The sequence below is a fragment of the Myxocyprinus asiaticus genome, chromosome 38 (genome assembly GCF_019703515.2).
Source record: "Myxocyprinus asiaticus isolate MX2 ecotype Aquarium Trade chromosome 38, UBuf_Myxa_2, whole genome shotgun sequence".
In the NCBI taxonomy this organism is placed as follows: domain Eukaryota; kingdom Metazoa; phylum Chordata; class Actinopteri; order Cypriniformes; family Catostomidae; genus Myxocyprinus; species Myxocyprinus asiaticus.
In genome coordinates, this window is record NC_059381.1 from 15,466,224 (window position 1) to 15,487,133 (window position 20,910).

At 37.0% G+C, this 20,910-nt stretch overlaps 1 protein-coding gene across 1 annotated transcript; it reads left to right on the forward strand.

Annotated features, from left to right (window-relative positions):
- Window positions 1-1,046: 1,046 nt before the first annotated feature.
- LOC127428880 (membrane-associated transporter protein-like) lies at window positions 1,047-20,561 on the forward strand. Its single transcript, XM_051677543.1, has 7 exons — window positions 1,047-1,593; window positions 2,485-2,661; window positions 6,222-6,562; window positions 15,653-15,796; window positions 18,039-18,162; window positions 18,580-18,785; window positions 20,308-20,561. The coding sequence occupies exons 1-7, from the start codon at window positions 1,140-1,142 to the stop codon at window positions 20,521-20,523; spliced, it is 1,662 nt and encodes a 553-aa protein (XP_051533503.1). The 5' UTR covers window positions 1,047-1,139; the 3' UTR covers window positions 20,524-20,561.
- The last annotated feature ends 349 nt before the right edge of the window (window positions 20,562-20,910 follow it).

Here is a 20,910-nt window from a genome sequence, read left to right on the forward strand (position 1 = left end):
TTAAAAAAGAAATTTCATAACTACTGTAGCCTAAAATCATTCCTTATTCGTGTACTGTAGAGATATGTGTGGAATGTGCCATTTTAATCCCTATGGCATCATCTGACCGGTTCCCTGTGATCCATAGCCTGGCCTTTGTAGATTAAATCCGAGAGAGTGGGTGATGTTTTGTGAAAAATCAGTGGAAATGGCCAAACTGTAGCTCACATGATGTCTTAACAGACTCTGTGAATGTCTCATGACTGATTGGAGTAAATCAAAGCAGCAAAGTTTAGTCATCTAGAAGGAGGGAACAATGCATATGGTGGGAGAGCCTTCCTCATGTGCATTGAGTCTCTGATTCCAACTGTAAATACATTAACATTGTAAATATATTGGCTCCATCATCCGACCCCCTTAAAGCAGTCTGTGAGGAATCACATGGTACGTCACTTGATTTACCTACTGTAATGGGCGATACCGGTATACAAGAACAGAAAAGGATCTATATAAGGTCTGCATGGTTGAGCTGGACTTCAGTCAAAACTAACCTAATATTATTTTTACACTCTATTTATCTGACAGTTATTTGCTATTGAGTTAATGGGACAGTTCATCCAAACATGAATATTCTGTAATTTACTTGCCCTCATGTTGTTCCAAACCTGTATGACTTTCTATCTTCTTTGGAAACTTCAATGAAAGTGGAAGGGGACTGAGGCTTTCAGTCCCTAACATTCTTCCTAACATATCCTTTTGTGTTCTGCGTAAGAAAGAAAGTCATACGGGTTTGGAATGACACATGGGTGAGTAAATGTTGGCAGAATTTTCATTTTTGGGTGAACTGTCCCTTTAACTCAATAGCAGCGACTCTAAACTAATCCTACAAATTGTTGATGCTGGCTTGCAAGTGAACTTCTAAACTGTTGTAACCCTGAATCCAATGGGAGGAAGGGAGAAATATCCACAGCTCATAATCTTTGTCACGTGTCTACAACTGACTCCACCAGAGGCCTTTGGTAACACTGGGAACCAGCACCACCTCCCTCTTTTCAGAGCTCAGATCACATTGTAAATCCTACTCCAGAGCATTATTGCTCAGCTATGCACTAGAAATTAGGAGTTTCAAGCCATCCAGAACAATTCAGAGAGCCAGAACCATGACTCTCTTAACCGAGGACCAGCAGCCTTGCAGGTTCTCTGCACCAGACAGCCCGGTCACATCCATGGAACACTACCCAACTGATTTGGGACCAAAAGGGGACTATGTAGACACCATGAAACCAGCTGTGTTTGGAGCGGTGGAGCCTCCTAAGAGGTCCAGAGGAAGGCTTATCATGCATGGCATGGTCATGTTTGGAAGGGAATTTTGCTACGCTGTTGAGGCTGCATTTGTCACACCGGTGTTGCTGAGTGTTGGACTCCCAAAGCACCTGTACAGTCTGGTGTGGCTCATTAGCCCTGTTTTGGGCTTCATCCTGCAGCCTGTCATTGGTTCGGCAAGCGACTACTGTAGGTCCCCATGGGGTCGGAGGCGAGCATACATACTGTTACTGGGGATTATGATGTTAGTGGGCTTAACTTTATTTCTAAATGGCGATGCTGTGACATCAGGTAAGTGTTGCTGAATTGTCTAAGAAATGGAGTGTAAAATGGCCGTACACATCATGAAATGGATCTACTTTTGTATGTAGTGTACAGATTTAATTCTGTAAATTTAGGCAGGTAGTAGGGGATCTGCAATTACACAAAGTGGAATGTAATTCAAAAAGCAGTTAGTACATTATACCAGCTTTACTGGGACTGTGGAAAATGTCATTGATATGAATGGAAATTATAGGCAAAGAAGGAAACCAGACATGGGAACAGCAAATTATTTAGATTTTTTTGTTTCCTATTGTGTGTTCATATTATATCAAATTCCCTTTTCAAATGGTAAGAAAAAAAATTAGTCAAAACTAGTCATGTTCTGTTCAATGGAATTTTTCTGAATATTTCTCAGAACTGGGTGCTGTTTTTGTTTTTAATTCATATTATACTCCCAATTGAACAGTCATTAAAAAAAAAATCACAGCTCTGCTTTGCATTTTTAGCCTATTCAACCATATTTCCAATTCAGTTTTCCCATACTAGAATGGGAAATACACTGTGTGTGTACAGTGGCAAGTCTATAATTTTTACTATTTTTATTACTGGGCATTTGCTTATTTTACTAAGCATGCACATTTAAAATTCTGAAAAAAAAAAAAAAAAAAAAAACTCTAAAACTTGTTTTATTTCTACAATTAGGTGCCTCAAAGACTTGGAAACATCTGAAAAATAATACTCAAATTAGCAGCAAGCTTACTCTGTTATATTTTGTTGTGAAAGTCTTTTCTTTCTTTCACTGTGGCCTAACTTGAAGTTTTCAAATGAAGAGATCATTATTCAGTAGCATTTCTTTGTAACAGACATTATTGCGTGTGTTGCATGCATTTGTTAACTAAGCTTATGCTGTTTTTTCAGCCGCAGTACAGGACAGAGATATGAAAAGGACATGGGCCATTGTGGTCGTCATGTTTGGGGTGGTGATGTTTGATTTTGCAGCAGACTTCATTGATGGGCCCATTAAAGCCTATTTGTTTGATGTGTGTTCTCATCGGGACAAAGAGAGAGGTCTACATTATCATGCCTTACTCACAGGTAAGCAGTAACAATACTTCACTTCAATACTATCATACTTGTATATAAACGAACCATATGATTCTTTATTGATGTTGCATTTTTGGTGCTTTGCAAGGCAAAACAAAAAGACGTTAAAATGCTTTAGAGATAATACAGTGGAAAATGTGAGTTTAAAACACAAGATTCAAAGTCTCAAGAGCTTTACAGTTACCTTGACATCTCCATTATGAACAGCACCTCTTTATACTTTTCTCTTTCTCTGTTGCTGTGGAGATGTTCTGAAGCATTATGCTTTCATGTTATGTCAGTTTGATGTAACCCTCTTAAAGGGATAGTTCAACCAAAAAATGAAAATTCTCTCATCATTTACTCACCCTTATGTCATCTAAGAAGTGCATGACTTTCTTCTGCTGAACACAAATGAAGATTTTTAGAAGAATATCTCAGCTCTGTAGGTCCATACAATGCAAGTGAATGGTGATCAGGCCATTGAAGCTGCATATAAGTAATCCATCAGACTCCAGTGGTTTAATCAATGTCTTCTAAAGTGATCCAGTTGGTTTTGGGTGAAAATTGACCATAATATAACTCCTTTCTCACTGTACATCTCGCCATTGCAGTCTAGGCACAATTATGATTTCAAGGTCGATTATATTTCCTAGTGTTTGATTCATGCGCAGAGCGCTAGATGACGCTATAGGAATTGTAATCGAGCTTGAAATTATGATCGCCAATGAGACTGAAATGGCAAGATGTACAGTGAAAAAGGAATTTTTTCTTGAGGGTCTAAAAGGGTCCTATCTGTTTATATATGTTTTATAGATTGACAATAATTAGAGATTGTTCTTAAAAAGCTGACATGATTTGTTTCAAACCATTTTTCCATAGGCCCATTTTAAGGGTTTGTAGCAGATTATTTTGACTGAATTCCAGATGCTTGTGTGAAATTAGTTGGCACCGTGGCAACAGCTTGTTTCCTGTTTCACCATCTGTAACATGGTCTGTAAGGTGCTTTGGTGCCGCCTCGCTTTTGTAACTAAACATCCTGCTGTCTGTATAGCAGCATTAAAGCCTTCTGAGAGATTTTGTTGCGTTAAAAATTCATCAGAAAATACTTTGCTTCCTATATTAAATCCTCTAAACTGTCAGCAAAGTCTGTTTACTGGTTGAAATCTTGAGATCTTTGGAGTATTGTGCTTCCTTGCATTTCATCACTTTGGCAGTTTTTCCCTACCTTGCCATGTGTACCCCACAACCCCATCAGGAAGGCTCAAGTATCCATACATAGACACCAAAATGTCCTTGTTATGTATGTAAGATTAAGTCCTTAACGTTTGGGGAAAGTTGTTATTTTATTTAATTATTGCATTGAGATTTGCATTGAGTTCAGTATTTGCATTTCCCATGCATTTGCATGCATTTTGACAAATTTAAAATCTGGTTTTGTATTTGTTTAATCTGTGTTTGTAATTTTATAACTTCATTTGATTGGTATTGACTCTGTGCATTTAAACATGATGAAGGAAACTAGAGCAAAGTGTTGTATTGTTGTGAACAAGAGAGAAGTGCGAGTGAGGTGAGTAAAGACCATCAATTCTAGTCACTTTTACTATTCGGTGACTTGTAACTCCCTATCACAAGAGACAGGATGTTATTTAATGTTTAATGTTTATTTAACTCAAATTTTTAATAATTTAAATCATTTTAATTTATTGTACTAGTGTCATTTCCTCATATCCCAGAGCTGCATCTTAAACATCTTTGACAAAAATAAGAGCTAAATAATACAATAAAAAAAAAATTATATTCTTAAGTGTATTTCTAAATAGCATGTATTCTTTTATGGTAATTTTGTAATTTTAACACTGATAGTGGAGGTTTTTTGTGTCCCTTGAATTGATTGTCCACCCTGATATGTAATGATTCTATGACTTAATACTTATTAATACTTAATTTGTTATAATAAGTAGTTTAGCTTGTCCTGTATGATTTATAAAATCTGCCTTTAACGAGGAAGCATAAAGATACCTATAAAAGCATGTTTCATTTTTCCAAATTGTTGGCAAAAATGTTCTGCATATATTTTCTGTGCCATCCACTCAAGTTTGTAAAAATTGCACACATTACTTACATTATTTTGTTTTACTGAAAAGAAAAACATGAGATTGTCAATATTAGTTATTTGATAACTTATGTTATTGACAGCCCTAATTTTTATTAAGTTTTAATTCACCCAAAAATTTAAATTATGTCGTGATTTATGACCTCATACCGTTTCAGTATTAGGGACTGACAGCATCAGTAACCACCATTAACTTTCATTGTATGGAAAAAAAGATGCAATGGTAATTAATAGTGACTGATGCTGTCAGTCCCTAATATTCTTCCTAACATCTTTTGTGTTCCACGGAAAAAAGAAAGTCATAAAGGTTTAGAACAACATGTAAATGATGACAGAATTTTCATTTTTGGGTGAACTATCCCTTTAACAAAGCAAAATCAAAATCTTTCCATGGATCTCCTGGTTGGAAATTACTGATCTAAGATTACAATCAAAATCTCTTTAGAAAAAGAGTTAAAACAAGTGATCAGATGCAAGTCAGACTACTAGAGGCATGTGTGCAGTCATTTTCTGGTGCAAAACATCTACAACACAAAAGACATCTGTATATTTCCAGGAGCTTCTCACTCACTGCTCTTTAGGAAGTGTGGAAGACCATTAACTATGTTGTGCTTTGGCAATGAATAATTAATTACACAAAGTGAAGCCATTTAATTACCAGATACCAAAATGTTATGCAATTTTACACACTGCTACCATCACAGAAAACAACCTGAGCTTGTAAGACATTCCTGAGGTGTATTATACAGCTGTAAATTCATTAATAGGAAAACTTGGCTGTGAATGCATCATGTTCTGATTTTAGGCAACTGCTCAGGGTTCTTAGGCACTGAGTGTTCCGTCTGCACTCAGGTTGTTCTAATCCAGCACAGCCCCAGTCATGTGCTGAGATCATGGGTTGAAGCTGAGAGCATCAGAGGCACATGACTTTATAGCTGCTGTGACTCAGAGATGGGTGTGTGTGCATGACCGTGCCTACTGAGTGTGTTTATTTTTGTTTGTTTTGGTTTGGTTATTTCTCATGCACATTATTTACATTATAAAGGTTACTGTTACTGATGTAAATGGCATAACAAGAGCTAATGAATGTCAATTCTTTCCCAAAACAACAACTAACACTTAAAGGGATAGTTCACCCAAAAATGTTCTGTCATTATTTACTCAATCTCATGTTGATCCAAAGCTGTATGACATTCCTTCTGTGGAACACAAAGGGATATGTTAGGCAGAATGTTAGCCTAAGTCAACATTCCCATCCATCCATCCATCAATCCATCCATCCATCCATCCATCCTATATATTCAAATCACAAACAATTATAAAAATCATGGAAGTTCTTTGGTCAAAAGGAGTGCAAAGCTTGTTGAGAGAAGCCACTTGGTTTACACACAGAACATTAGTTATCTATGATTTTCTGCTTGTGAATCTCAAAGCAATCTGTTGTGCTGTGTTGCAGGTCTTGGTGGAGCTTTTGGCTATCTGATTGGAGCCATGGACTGGGGTCACTCAGCTTTAGGTGTCGTGCTAGGCTCAGAGTACCAAGTCATCTATTTCTTTTCATCACTGACCTGGGGCGTCTTTCTCACCATACACCTTTTTAGCATCCCAGAAATACCACTGAGCAAAGATCACAGTTCAGACTCCCCCAACTCTCTGCTCCTGGAAATCCCACAAAATAACGGCTACGGTGCAGTGCCCAAAGAACCACTACTCTTGCCCGAATTGAGGCAGCGCTCCTTCTCCGCACTCAGTGAAGCGAATGCAGTTACACCTAGTGCCAAGCAGCCGAACAGCGAGGTTGGTCATTTGTGCTACTGTACCTTGGTCCCTTTTATGTGGCTTTAATTCTTAGCACCCAGTTTCCCTCTTGTTTTAATGACCTGTTTCAAACCATGGAATGTCCGCTTTTGTGTACTGTAATTGGGCTGGATATTGCAGATGCCTCATAGAGAAACAATTCCTCATTTGGCAGATAATGAATATGAGCACATGCTCTTCATTAAAAATAAAACAATAAATTGCATATTAAGAGGTCTTTGTGATTATTCTACTTTATGATTATTCATCATGGCCATATTGTGTGTGAATGTTCACTCATGATAAACATCATTATGAGTCCTCAGTGTGAAAAATGTACATGGCTCTCAAAATTCTTACTGTATTCTCTCAGTTAATTCAGTATTGTGTCAGTTTCAATTCTACCATCAAGAGTAGTTATATAAAATATCACAAATGACAGCTTGGGCAATGGATTTAAGACAGGTTAGTCACTTTTAGACATGTAAAAAAATATCATCAGGGTGTCTCAAATCCTGTCCCAAAGCATCATTAAATTCCCCCTCTGAATCATAAATTTGGACATGTTCCTTGTGAAACCTTCACTAACTGCTCCTTAACTTAACCCACCATCTAATTTGTCATGCCAGTGAGTCACACAAAATGCTGCTAATGCAACTCCTTTTTAGGTCTGTAGCTTTCCAAGATGTAGTCATGTCAAATGTACTTTGCCACCAGACTTTTTCTGGTCTGCCATTTTACTTTCTTTTAAATGTGTAATCTTTTGTAAGACCAGTCAACAAACTTTGTAACAGCAGTAAGCAATTATGGCATTTACATGCATAAGTATATTCCAATATTAATTGGCATGTGGTTATTGCTGTTACTGTTATTGTTTTAGGATTTTCTATTTTTATTTTCCCTTTTCTCCCCAATTTGGAATGCCCAATCCCCAATGCACTCTAAGTCTTCATGGTGGCGTAGTGACTCACCTCAGTCCGGGTGGTGGAGGACGAATCTCAGTTGCCTCCATGTCTGAGACCGTCAATCCACACATCTTATCATGTGGCTTGTTGAGCACGTTACCCCGGAGACTTAGCACGTGTGGAGGCTTCACGCTATTCTCCACGCACAACTCACCATGCGCCCCACCGAGAGCGAGAACCACACATTATAGCGACCACGAGGAGGTTACCCCATGTGACTCTACCCTCCCTAGCAACCAGGCCAATTTGGTTGCTTAGGAGACCTGGCTGGAGTCACTCAGCACGCCCTGGATTCGAACTCGCGACTCCAGGGGTGGTAGTCAGCATCAATACTCGCTGAGCTACCCAGGCCCCAGTATTTTAGGATTTTAAAATGTGAATTTCTGTAGATATAGGTCAATGTAATATTCTGATTACATAGGTACTTTTTAAATGCATTAACCCATTGCCATAACCCAAATAAGGCAATATTACGATTACAAAAAAACTGAATATATTATTTTATAATCATACAAGATTATGAATATTACAGGCTTATACATATAGTAATCAAAATTTGGAATAATTAATGTGATTTATATAATTTATATATTTATATAATTTATGTTTCGTATATATGTCCAAATGAAAATTATTCTGAGTGCTACAAGGTACTGTCAGTTGTGAACGGACCTAGAACAATGATTAAAGTATTTGAATCTGAAATTTTTTAATTTGAAGTTCTAGACATGTGACATTTAACAAAACTGAAGATCTTTGTGGTGTATTAAATATATATATATATATACACTACCGTTCAAAAGTTTAGGGTCACTTGCACACACACTTTTTTCACATTTTAGAATAATAGTAAAGTCATCACAACTATGGAATAATAGAAATGTAAATATGGGAGTTATGTTGTGACTAAAAAAATCTAAAATAAATCAAAACTATGTTACATTTTAGCATCTTCAAAGTGGCCACACTTTGCCTAGAATTTGCAAAAATGTACTTCTTGAGGTATCACCCTGGGATTCTTTTTAAACGGTATTGAAGGAGTTCCCATCTATATGCTGGGCACTTAGTGGCTGCTTTTCTTAATTATTCAGTCCAAATCATCCATTTCAAAAAAAAAATTTTTTTTTTAATACAATTTTAGTTTTGTAATTAAATAAATTAATATGTTGGCACAATCATATTTTTGTCTACAAAACTAATTTCAAACATTTAAGCATACGCCTTCAGATCAAAAGGTTTTTAAGATCATGAGAAACATTTCAGGCAAGTGTTTCAAAACTTTTGACCAGTAGTGTGTGTGTGTGTGTGTGTGTGTATATATATATATACACACACAATGTATATATATATATATATATATATATACAGGTGCATCTCAATAAATTAGAATGTTGTGGAAAAGTTCATTTATTTCAGTAATTCAACTCAAATTGTGAAACTTGTGTATTAAATAAATTCAATGCACACAGACTGAAGTAGTTTAAGTCTTTGGTTCTTTAAATTGTGATGATTTTGGCTCACATTTAACAAAAACCCACCAATTCACTATCTCAGAAAATTAGAATACATCATAAGACCAATAAAAAAAACATTTTTAGTGAATTGTTGGCCTTCTGGAAAGTATGTTCATTTACTGTATATGTACTCAATACTTGGTAGGGGCTCCTTTTGCTTTAATTACTGCCTCAATTCGGCGTGGCATGGAGGTGATCAGTTTGTGGCACTGCTGAGGTGGTATGGAAGCCCAGGTTTCTTTGACAGTGGCCTTCAGCTCATCTTGTTTCTCATTTTCCTCTTGACAATACCCCATAGATTCTCTATGGGGTTCAGGTCTGGTGAGTTTGCTGGCCAGTCAAGCACACCAACACCATGGTCATTTAACCAACTTTTGGTGCTTTTGGCAGTGTGGGCAGGTGCCAAATCCTGCTGGAAAATGAAATCAGCATCTTTAAATAGCTGGTCAGCAGAAGGAAGCATGAAGTGCTCCAAAATTACTTGGTAAACGGGTGCAGTGACTTTGGTTTTCAAAAAACACAATGGACCAACACCAGCAGATGACATTGCACCCCAAATCATCACAGACTGTGGAAACTTAACACTGGACTTCAAGCAACTTGGGCTATGAGCTTCTCCACCCTTCCTCCAGACTCTAGGACCTTGGTTTCCAAATGAAATACAAAACTTGCTCTCATCTGAAAAGAGGACTTTGGACCACTGGGCAACAGTCCAGTTCTTCCTCACCTTAGCCCAGGTAAGACGCCTCTGATGTTGTCTGTGGTTCAGGAGTGGCTTAACAAGAGGAATACAACAACTGTAGCCAAATTCCTTGACACGTCTGTGTGTGGTGGCTCATGATGCCTTGACCCCAGCCTCAGTCCATTCCTTGTGAAGTTCACCCAAATTCTTGAATCGATTTTGCTTGACAATCCTCATAAGGCTGCGGTTCTCTCGGTTGGTTGTGCATCTTTTTCTTCAACACTTTTTCCTTCCACTCAACTTTCTGTTAGCATGCTTGGATACAGCACTCTGTGAACAGCCAGCTTCTTTGGCAATGAATGTTTGTGGCTTACCCTCCTTGTGAAGGGTGTCAGTGATTGTCTTCTGGACAACTGTCAGATCAGCAGTCTTCCCCATGATTGTGTAGCCTAGTGAACCAAACTGAGAGACCATTTTGAAGGCTCAGGAACCCTTTGCAGGTGTTTTGAGTTGATTAGCTGATTGGCATGTCACCATATTCTAATATGTTGAGATAGTGAATTGGTGGGTTTTTGTTAAATGTGAGCCAAAATCATCACAATTAAAAGAACCAAAGACTTAAACTACTTCAGTCTGTGTGCATTGAATTTATTTAATACACGAGTTTCACAACTTGAGTTGAATTACTGAAATAAATGAACTTTTCCATGACATTCTAATTTATTGAGATGCACCTGTATATATATATATATATATATATATATATATATATATATATACACACACACACACACACACACACACACAATATCTATTTTTAAAAAGCAGATTTTTTTGTTTTGAATTTGTGAGATGGAATTAGCTGTAAAAAATTCAGATCGTAAACAAACAAGACCAAAGGTCAAGCAAAGCTAGGTTATTTACTTTCTGTGCAAAAATGTCTGATTGCGGATGACACTTGTCTGTAGTTTTGGGATCAATTCAGTATTAACTTATCGATTAATCAGAAGATTTTCTCGATGATTATCGAAATATGTAATTTATTTTCAAATATAAAAATGGCTGCTCGTTGCACAATAGTCTTTGTCTTTTCAAACATATTTCTCAACACAACTTTGGTAAAGTATGAGCGGTATGGTTAATTAAAGTGGGTCATGCACCGGACGCATCTGGTGGACGACATGGCGTGTTCTAAAATTTGAAACAATTATTTTCTATGAAGGTACGCACACACCTCGGGCTCGCCGTCTCCAGAGGCTGCAACGCCACGGACCGCAACTCCCATAGTTTTCCATTAAATTCCACCCAAATCATTATTAAAGGACATCGATTATTTACTCTAGTCATTACTGGATTATATATTGTGTATATGTATCTTTCATAGAGCCCACACCATGTACTTTCAGTTAAAAGTATGTTGTTTTGTGGTTTGACTGCTTGAATGAAAGACCTGTTCAATGCTACATACAAGGAAATTGCATAATAAACGTCGTCATTTCTAACTGTTCAGTTTGCACAGTTACACCAGTTTCATACACTAACCTGCAAACTCATCAATGTCACTTTGTTAATTCTTGAAGAATTAAAAAACCTTAGTAACTTTGAACTGCCATCAGCTCGTAATGTGTGTGAGATGCCTTGTTCATGCCACAACCGTGTTCAGTAAATGTTATTGTTAATGTTGTGGTCTTACAAAGCTATTACATCAGACTACATTGAATGGAATGCAACTGGCAGTGAATTGAAAGCACACAAATTAGGCTTCTAATTGAAATGTCGGCTGATGTTAATATATAGATGCCTCAAAAATGTATAGATAAAATAACATGCTGATCAATAATCGATATATTGATATTTTATGACACCCATGCTTGTCAGTAATTCGACTGAATGGGGTCCATGAACTTTCAGAAACAAACTGTTGATATCCTGTGTGGTCATGTTGACATTTTGCAAATCTTCACACTCTTTAGTGCAATTGTTAAGGACCTGAATTAGAATTGCTTAAAATTCAGCATAACAAAAGGCAGTAGCGAGCATCTCCAGTATTTCAAGAAGAAAAAAGCTGAAAAAGAATGTGCATGTCGTCTTATTATATTGGACTATTCCAATTGCCGTGGAGCATGTAAACATCCTTTTCAGAATAAAGGCTTAAAGAAATAGTTCACCCAAAAGTGAAAATTCTCTCATCATTTACTCACCCTCATACCATCCCAGATGTGTATGACATTCTTCTGCTGAATGCAAATGAAGATTTTCTAGAAGATTATCTTAGCTCTATAGGTCCTTTCAATGCAAGTGAATAGTAACCAGACCATTCAAGCTCCAAAAATTACATAAAGGGAGCATAAAAGAAATCCAGTGTTTATATGTCTTCCGAAGCAATACATTCACTTTGGGTGAGAAACAGATCAATATTTCAATCCTTTTTACTACAAATCTCCACTTTCACTTTCAGAATGTGAGAGAATGTGAAAGTGGAGATTTAAAATAAAAAAAGGACTTCAATATTGATCTGTTTTCTCACCCACACCTATCAGATCGCTTCTGAAGATATAGATTTTACCACTGGAGTTTGGATTACTTTTATGCTGCTTTTATGTGATGGCATGAGGGTGATTAAATGATTTCAAATTTTAAATGTTCATTTTTGGGTGAACAATCCCTTTAACCAAAATGTAGAACTTAATTGGAAAATAATGTGCTTGTAAACATGGTTAATAACTTTTCATTATTGGATTTATTTGTGTTTTGATGCTTGATTAAATTCTGTTTCATTTCTGTTGTAATGTTCACCATTAACTGTAATATGGTATTTTTTAAGATATGGTTACATCAGTTTTGTCCTTATTTGTTTCAGAATATAATATATAAAGGGACTTTGGCCAGATTCAGAATATTGAACGATTTTATCAAACTTTACTTATTTAATGTCTGTTTATTTGTGCCTCGAGGCAAAAGGAAAGGTAAATCTTACTAATCTTGTCAGTCAAAACTCCATCTCTCTCTGAGTCTCACAATCATTAACATGCTACACACCTCATATAAACTGCCATCTGTCCCTGAGTACAGCTCTATCTAAACCTCTCTGAGGCAAAATGTTCAGTACATAGTCCTTGTTAAATTACTGTAGTGAAGGGAGGGAGTTTGGATACCTGGGCTGGCAAATTTAGCACTGACCTAATTTTAGGACTGATAAAGGTCTTGAATGAGAAAAAGATGAGCTTTGAATACCTGAGGGAAGTACACTTGAAGTGAAATTTTAGTTGCATTTAATGCATGAGTGTGTTTACAGGAAGGAACAAGGTGAGAAATACTGTAGCGGCTTGAGCCTGTCGATTTGCTGTTGTAAGTGCGATCCATAAAGCATGGTTTTGTGGCCCTCTTTTAAAATGTGCTGTCAGAGCACATATAAAATGTACATACACTGGCGGCCAAAAGTTTGGAATAATGTACAGATTTAGCTGATTCAGAAGGAAATTGGTACTTTAATTCACCAAAGTGGCATTCAACTGATCACAAAGTATAGTCAGGACGTTACTGATGTGAAAAACAGCACCATCACTATTTGAAAAAAGTCATTTTTGATCAAATCTAGACAGGCCCCATTTCCAGCAGCCATCACTCCAACACCTTATCTTTGAGTAATCATGTTAAATTGCTAATTTGGTACTAGAAAATCACTTGCCATTATATCAAACACAGTTGAAAGCTGTTTGGATTGTTAAATGAAGTTTAACATAGTCTTTGTGTTTGTTTTTGAGTTTCCACAGTATGCAATAGACTGGCATGTCTTAAGGTCAATATTAGGTCAAGAATGTCAAAAAAAGGAACAGCTTTCTCTAGAAACTCGTCAGTCAATCATTGTTTTGAGGAATGAAGGCTATACAATGCTAGAAATTGCCAAAAAAACTGAAGATTTCATACAAAGGTGTATACTACAGTCTTCAAAGACAAAGGACATCTGGCTCTAACAAGGACAGAAAGAGATGTGGAAAAGTACATCAGTACCTCAGAGTCTCTAGTTTGAGAAATAGACGCCTCACATGTCCTCAGCTGACAGCTTCATTGAATTCTACCCCCTCAACACCAGTTTCATGTACAACAGTAAAGAGAAGACTCAGGGGTGCAGGCCTTATGGAAAGAATTGCAAAGAAAAAGCCACTTTTGAAACAGAAAACCAAAAAGAAAAAGTTGGAGTGGGCAAAGAAACACAGACATTGTACAACAAATAATTGGAAAAGAGTGTTATGGATCTTAACCCCATTGAGGTTTTGTGGGATCAGCTAGACTGTAAGGTGTGTGAGAAATGCCCGACAAGACAGCCACATCTATGGCAAGTGCTACAGGAAGCATGGGGTGAAATGTCACCTGAGTATCTGGACAAACTGATAGCTAGAATGTCAAGGATCTGCAAAGCTGTCATTGCTGCACGTGGAGTATTTTTTGATGAGAACTCTTTGAAGTAGTTTAGGAAGTTCTGAATATTTTTTCAAATTGTAATAGTAATTTTTCACATTATTAATGTCCTGACTATACATTGTGATCAGTTGAATGCCACTTTGTGAATAAAAGTACCAATTTCTTTCCACTGGAGTAAAATCTGTACATTATTCCAAACTTCTGGCCACCAGTGTACATAATTTTCCATGTAATATGTTCCATGTGAATAAATGCATGTATTACATCCCCATTCTCTGCATCATGTCAGTATCTGATCATGTGACTGCCAGCACTAAATGTATTTACATTTGCAGAGTGCTCAGTCTCAAATGCGTAATAATGTTGCCTCTCAGAAGAGATAGTTTAAATAGTGATTTACAGATTATTTTAAGCCTATAATCTCTGTATTTATAGTAAGACTTTTAGCACATTAAAACTCAGTCCATAAGGATTCCATCAATCATTTCTCATCAATGCCAACTAATATGGTTAGTCCATTAGAGGGAAATATGTTTTGTTTGTATTAACAGAGAGATATCCTCATCAGTAGAGAGAGCTGAAAGAATACCTAAGATGTCAGTAATGAGAACAGGCTTGTGTGGTCAAGGAAACCTTTATTACTCTTTTAATAACATCTTTTGACAAAACGTCACAACCATATTAGGGCTTCCTCAGTCAATGTGATCAAATAATTGGTAAGACAGCCTACTCGTGTTTCATTTAATTTCTTTAAAGTTTTGATGGGTGGTTGAAGGGGGGGAAATGGCTCTGTTTATCATAGCTCAACTTAAATGCTCTGTTAGTTAAAGTTGAAGTGGACAATTTCTCTGCCAAATGGTACTGCAAAAAGAATTACTGTTTTCAAGCTGGTTTGCCGAACGCTCCTCTGTCTACCATTGGTTGACAAACCGATATCTCGCCCCAAACTCACATTATTGGTTGAGCCAATGTTGCTGTGTCAGGCTGGTTGAATGAATGCACCTCAGAGTCACAGTGTTGACACTTTTCAGTAAAATCAACCTACCAATGGATTACTTACTGTATACTTGTATCTCTATATTAACCGTTTGGTGCTGTTACCATTAAAGATCCATCTGTCACTGGGCCATATTGACCCTAAATAACGAATCATCGCTCTCAATTTGCTGTTTGTGACTAAGCATGTGTGAGAGACATGGTAAGAGTGGGAGCATTTTACATAGTCATGTTCAAATAACGTCTTTGGAGGATTTCTTGAAAGTTTCCGATTGAAAAGGTAACATTAAATTGCAGAAAATGTGCGCTAAAGTCTAAAGCGGGTCAAAATGACCCACATAAGCATGGAAAATTCTCAACAATCAAAAAAATTACGCACTTCGCTTTTAATGTCACCATTGACTTTTGACTGAATGTATTCTTGATGTCTTGTCTGGTCTCTGTTCAGAGCTTTAAATTTTGTGAACAATTCACAAGACATCATTAACCTGTGTGTGTAATTGTGTTTCAGGTTCAGAAGAGGATGACCATGAAATCTTTACTGTCAGCAATGATTAGCATGCCCAGCCATTACCGCTGTCTGTGTATGAGTCATCTGCTGGGATGGACTGCCTTCCTGTGCAACATGCTCTTTTTCACTGACTTTATGGGGCAGGTGAGAAAATGAAGCTATTTTTTTGGAATTTGACTCTAAAAACGATGCATAGTTTGCACATCCCTATCTTTAAAAACAGGGATTAGAACAGCCTGAAAATACACATGCTGACACTCCTAATGCTAGCTCTCTCCAGTCTTTAGCAGTTCTTTCAATTGAAATCCCTAACCTTTAGACTGACTGTGCAGTCAAGCATAAAACCACTAGATTACCACCATTTAATACATCCTTGGATGTTAAATCATGTAGATTTTTTTATATATTCATGCATTACATCAGTGGTTCTTTCTTGAGTTTTTTTGGTCACACCCCTCTTTAAAATGAGAAAATATTTTCACTACATCTTTTGGCAGTTTGTAATATAGTAACATTTTAATACTGTAATTGCTTGTAATTCTATAAACCAGTGTTATTCAATAAAAGTTAGTTCTAAGAAGTTCAGTAACTGCATATCCTTACTGCCTGTGTCAAGTTTTTTTTGGGGGGGGGGGGGGGGGGGGTGCTATTCACGAGTATCAAAAAGCAGCAGATACAATTTGAGCTAGTTGTTTATATTAATTTTTTTTAAAGAAGCCATTAGAATTCAATTTATCACTCGAGAATGAGTATTGACCCCATGCTAACAAAAAGATAGATGCTTTGCAATAGATGCTTTGGCTTGTGGTTATAAGCTAGCACTTTATTTTATCCTATTTCCCTCCACCACAACTAGTTTAATCAGTATTAAATTGCAATAAATGAGTTCCAGAGTTTAAGGAAAGCTTTTCGATAGACCTGAATGAAACTGAAAAGCATTTAGAGCAGTGACTGACAATTTCTCCACTGATAGAGTGAATAGAAAAGGAGGAGAACCTTAGTTGGCTATGTGAAAATATGATGTCTGCCAGTGTGAAAAGTTTATGTAAGCTTAGATAAGTCTGGCTGGAGATCTCCAAATGGAGGCAGAATCTCCCAAGTCACTCCAAAAAGGGGCTGCACCAACTCCAAAATGGGGGCATCACTTTCTCCTTATAACTTTGCTGGTGGTTTGGAGCACCTGGCCCTTTTTGGAGCTCTGGCTTCAGCTATATTCTTCTGTCAATATTTGAGAGTTGAGGGGATAAGGGGTAATTAAAGGGATAGTTCACCCAAAAATGAAAATTCTGTCATAATTTACTCGCCCTCATACCATCCCAAATGTATGACTTTCTATATTATGCAGAACACAAACAAAGATTTTTAGAAGAATATTTCAGCACTGTAGGTCCATACAATGCAAGTGAATGGTGACCAGACCTTTCAAGCTCCAAAAATCACATAAAGGCAACATAAAAGTAATTCATACGACTCCAGTGGTTAAATTAATGTCTTCAGAAGAGACAGGTGTGGGTGAGAAACAGATCAATATTCAAGTCCTTTTTTTACAATAAATCTGCTATTTTACTATCACTTACAAAAAGTAATAGTGAAAGTGGGAATTTATAGTAAAAAAGGATTATCTGGCCACCATTTGCTTGCATTGTACAGAGCAAAAATGTTTTTCTAAAAATCTTTGTTTATGTTCTGCAGAAGAAAGAAAGTAATACACATCTGGGATGTCATAAGGGAGAGTAAATAATGAGAGAATTTTTATTTTTGTGTGAACTATCCCTTTAATAGAACCAGGTCCAGAACTATTTGAAATGGCATTCTAACACCTTCAAATCAAAGAAAAAATCAAAAACAATTTTTTGGGGGCAGTTTGTTTCTCAATACAATCCATCAATGTACACTCCAGTCCAGTTTTTGTTTAACGCAGTACACCCATTCCAACTTTATTTATCAAGTGCACTCACTCACTCACTCACTCAAAAAAAAAAAAAAAAAAAAAAAAAAAAAAAAAGATAATTACATTAAGCGCTTCACTCTAGTCATTGGCAGACCATGGAGGAGGAGACATATTCCCTAAAGTGGATCTGTTTTACAGAACAGCACAGGGCACTGCGCTTGTTTGTTTGTTTGTTTGTTTTCTAGCAAATCTAATGCATCTTGTATACCAAAGCTTAAACATAGGTAATTTCAACATATGGCACTAGTCATATTCTATCTGAACTCTTATTGAGTGAATTAATGCATGTTTTAATGAAAAACAAGACTTTTCTCGCCATCTTCATTTGTGCATTTAAACCTCATTGAACACTAGTTAAAAATAGAATGACTATTTTAAAAACAAAGCTTTTAATATCTTATGTAAAGTTTCCTGAAATGTGTATATCACCTGTAGATTGTGTACAAGGGAAACCCGTATGCCGAGCATAATTCCACCTCCTATGCGACTTATGAGAGAGGGGTTGAGGTGGGTTGCTGGGGCCTTTGCATCAACGCTGTCTCCTCTGCTCTCTATTCATGTGAGTAATATTGAACCATGACTCAACTGTTCATTCTTCCCATCTTTGTTAGACCTGCACTCTCTTAATTCATCCTGACAAAAGAAGTCTGTTCAATTACAGTCATATAATACATAGCACTGCCAAGTCAGTCTGGGATTGAAAGTAAATAATACACATTTTATTAGTGTTTTAATGAGAGTTTCAAAGCAGTCCTTTTCAACATTCTGCTATTCTAATTAGGACTGAAAGTAATATATATCGCTGAGTTTCGGAGGGCTTTATCAGCAAAGACGTTTTATGGATTTTTTGTCATACGAGTATGTTTGATCGGTTAATATGTTTGCTATTCATTAAATCCACCATTCTAGACATTTGTTTTGTATTACAGGCCATTGTTACAGTCTGCTTAAATGATTTCCATATGTGTCTATCCAGATGTGCAGAGACTACTCCTGCCTTATATTGGCCTGAAGGGACTATACTTCCTTGGCTATTTTATGTTTGGTTTGGGAACTGGGCTGATTGGCCTGTTTCCAAACATTGTTGCAACCCTGACGCTGTGCAGTGTGTTTGGTGTTATGTCCAGCACCCTCTACACCATCCCATTCAACCTCATTTCTGAGTACCACAAAGAGGAAGAGGTCAGTTTCAGTGTCATTCCATCCATCCATCGCTGTTGATTTGATCTGTTTTTACCTAATGCAAAGACATTCAGACATTATAAGTGGTTTCAGATTAGTTCAGATTTACAGACCCCTTCAGCCTGCATCTACGTCAAAATTTATAGTGTTTAAGGCTCTGATTCCACTGATAGGAGCTCTTCCACACTAAACTGAGAATCTTGTACCTAATTTTGAGGAAACAAATCATTACTAACTACACTCACTGACAACTTTATTAAGAAACCTGTACACCTACTTATTCTTGCGATTGTCTAGTCAGCCAATCATGTGGCAGCAGTGCAATGCATAAAATAATGGCATGATTGTTGGTGCATACGGGCTGGTTTGAGTATTTCTGTAACTGCTGATCTCCTGTGATTTTCACGCTCAACAGTCTCTAGAGTTTACTCAGAAAGGTGCCAAAAACAGTTCTGCAGATGGAAATGCCTTGTTGATGAGAGGTGTCAGTGGAGAAAGGCCCAACTGGTTTAAGCTGATAGAAAGGCTACAGTAACTCAGATAACCCCTCTGTACAATTGTAGTGTGCAGAATAGCATCTCAGAATGCACAACATGTCAAACCTTGAGGCGGATGGGCTACAACAGCAGAAGACCACGTTGGGTTCCTCTTCTGTCAGCCAAGAACAGAAAGCTGAGGCTGCAGTGGGCCTACCATCTAAGCAGAAATCAAGATTCATCAGACCAGGCTATGTTTTTCCAGTCTTTAACCGTCTAATTTTGATGAGCCTGTGCCCACTGCAGCCTCAGCTCCTGACCCGTATTGGAATGATTTTATGCATTGCACTGCTGCCAGACGATTGGCTGATTAGATAATTGCATGGATAAGTAGGTGTGCAGGTGTACGTAATAAAGTGGTCTGTGAGTGTATATGTAATATTTCACCAAGAACATCTCTTAATTCAAGATAGAGTGCTTCACTGGTTTCAAATATTGATTTTCACTTTCTAAATGAAATATTGGTTTGTTTACTCTATCTCAAATGTTTGGATATCTATAGTTTTAATTATGTTGCAAGCAAACAGAAGATTGAATTGCAAACATAAATCACCCCAGGAACTCAAATTGAAATGTAATTGCTGTTTATTTAAACTTACTAAACTGCAACTTATCAACCCCTGTGTTTGTTCACAGAGCTTGAAATTTGATTTAAACTTATAAATATTCTGATTTATCTCTATAAAAAAACAAGCACACTGCTCTGCAAGGCCTTGTGTCCTGACCAATTGAAAATTATTGCTTTTTTCAGTGAAAATCGCAGTAGGATGTGACATTTTGTTTTATATTCTGTTTATTTTAAATGACGTGATGAAATCTTCTTTTGTAATGTCCTTCTGCTTTAGTGTATTGGGTATTGCACAACATAAAGTATTTCAGGTTATGATCAAAATTATGTATCAGGCTGCCACAGAAGTGATGATATAGTCTAAGAAGTGTTTGATCGAAAAGCCTATCTCCCATGCAATGCCTCTTTCCTATTAAAGGAGCGAAGGAAACTGTGCAGTGAAGACCCAGCTCCTGAGGGCCGTGGTATTGGCATGGACTGCGCAGCTCTTACCTGCATGGTGCAGCTAGCTCAGGTCATAGTGGGAGCTGGACTTGGAGCCCTGGTCAACCTAGCAGGCAGTGTTATTGTGGTGGTGCTCTCTGCCTCGACAGTGTCCCTTATTGGCTGCCTCTTTATTGCTGTCTTTATGTAATGCATGGACTAATCTTAATAAATTAACACCATTGTCTATTTTATGTGGTCCATTATTTTTTTTTTAAAGCATTTGTTTTTGGGTTTTTATTAAGTAAAAAGGCACAAATGTTTTGTGGAAGCTGATGCAGATTGCTGATACTTTATGCATTTCAACACACACTCCACATACTAAAATAACAGCCTTTAACAGTGAAGCCAAAAAAATCGATAATATGTACCCGAAGAAGTGTTAAAAAAATGGCATGGTTTGGATGTTTTGTTTTGTGCAGATTCACCAATCTGTTATGGAGTGGTGAATTGTTTTTTTAAGGGGATGTGTATTATCATGTCCTTTATCAAAACCCACTTATGTAGAGAAAGAAATGAAAAGATTTAGCCTAAATTT

Coding starts and splice junctions, on each gene's coding strand:
- LOC127428880 (XM_051677543.1), top strand. CDS start 1,140: ATGACTCTCTTAACCGAGGACCAGCAGCCTTGCAGGTTCTCTGCACCA. Junction 6,563..15,652: donor CCAAGCAGCCGAACAGCGAG/GTTGGTCATTTG, acceptor ATTGTGTTTCAG/GTTCAGAAGAGGATGACCAT. Junction 15,797..18,038: donor TCACTGACTTTATGGGGCAG/GTGAGAAAATGA, acceptor TATCACCTGTAG/ATTGTGTACAAGGGAAACCC.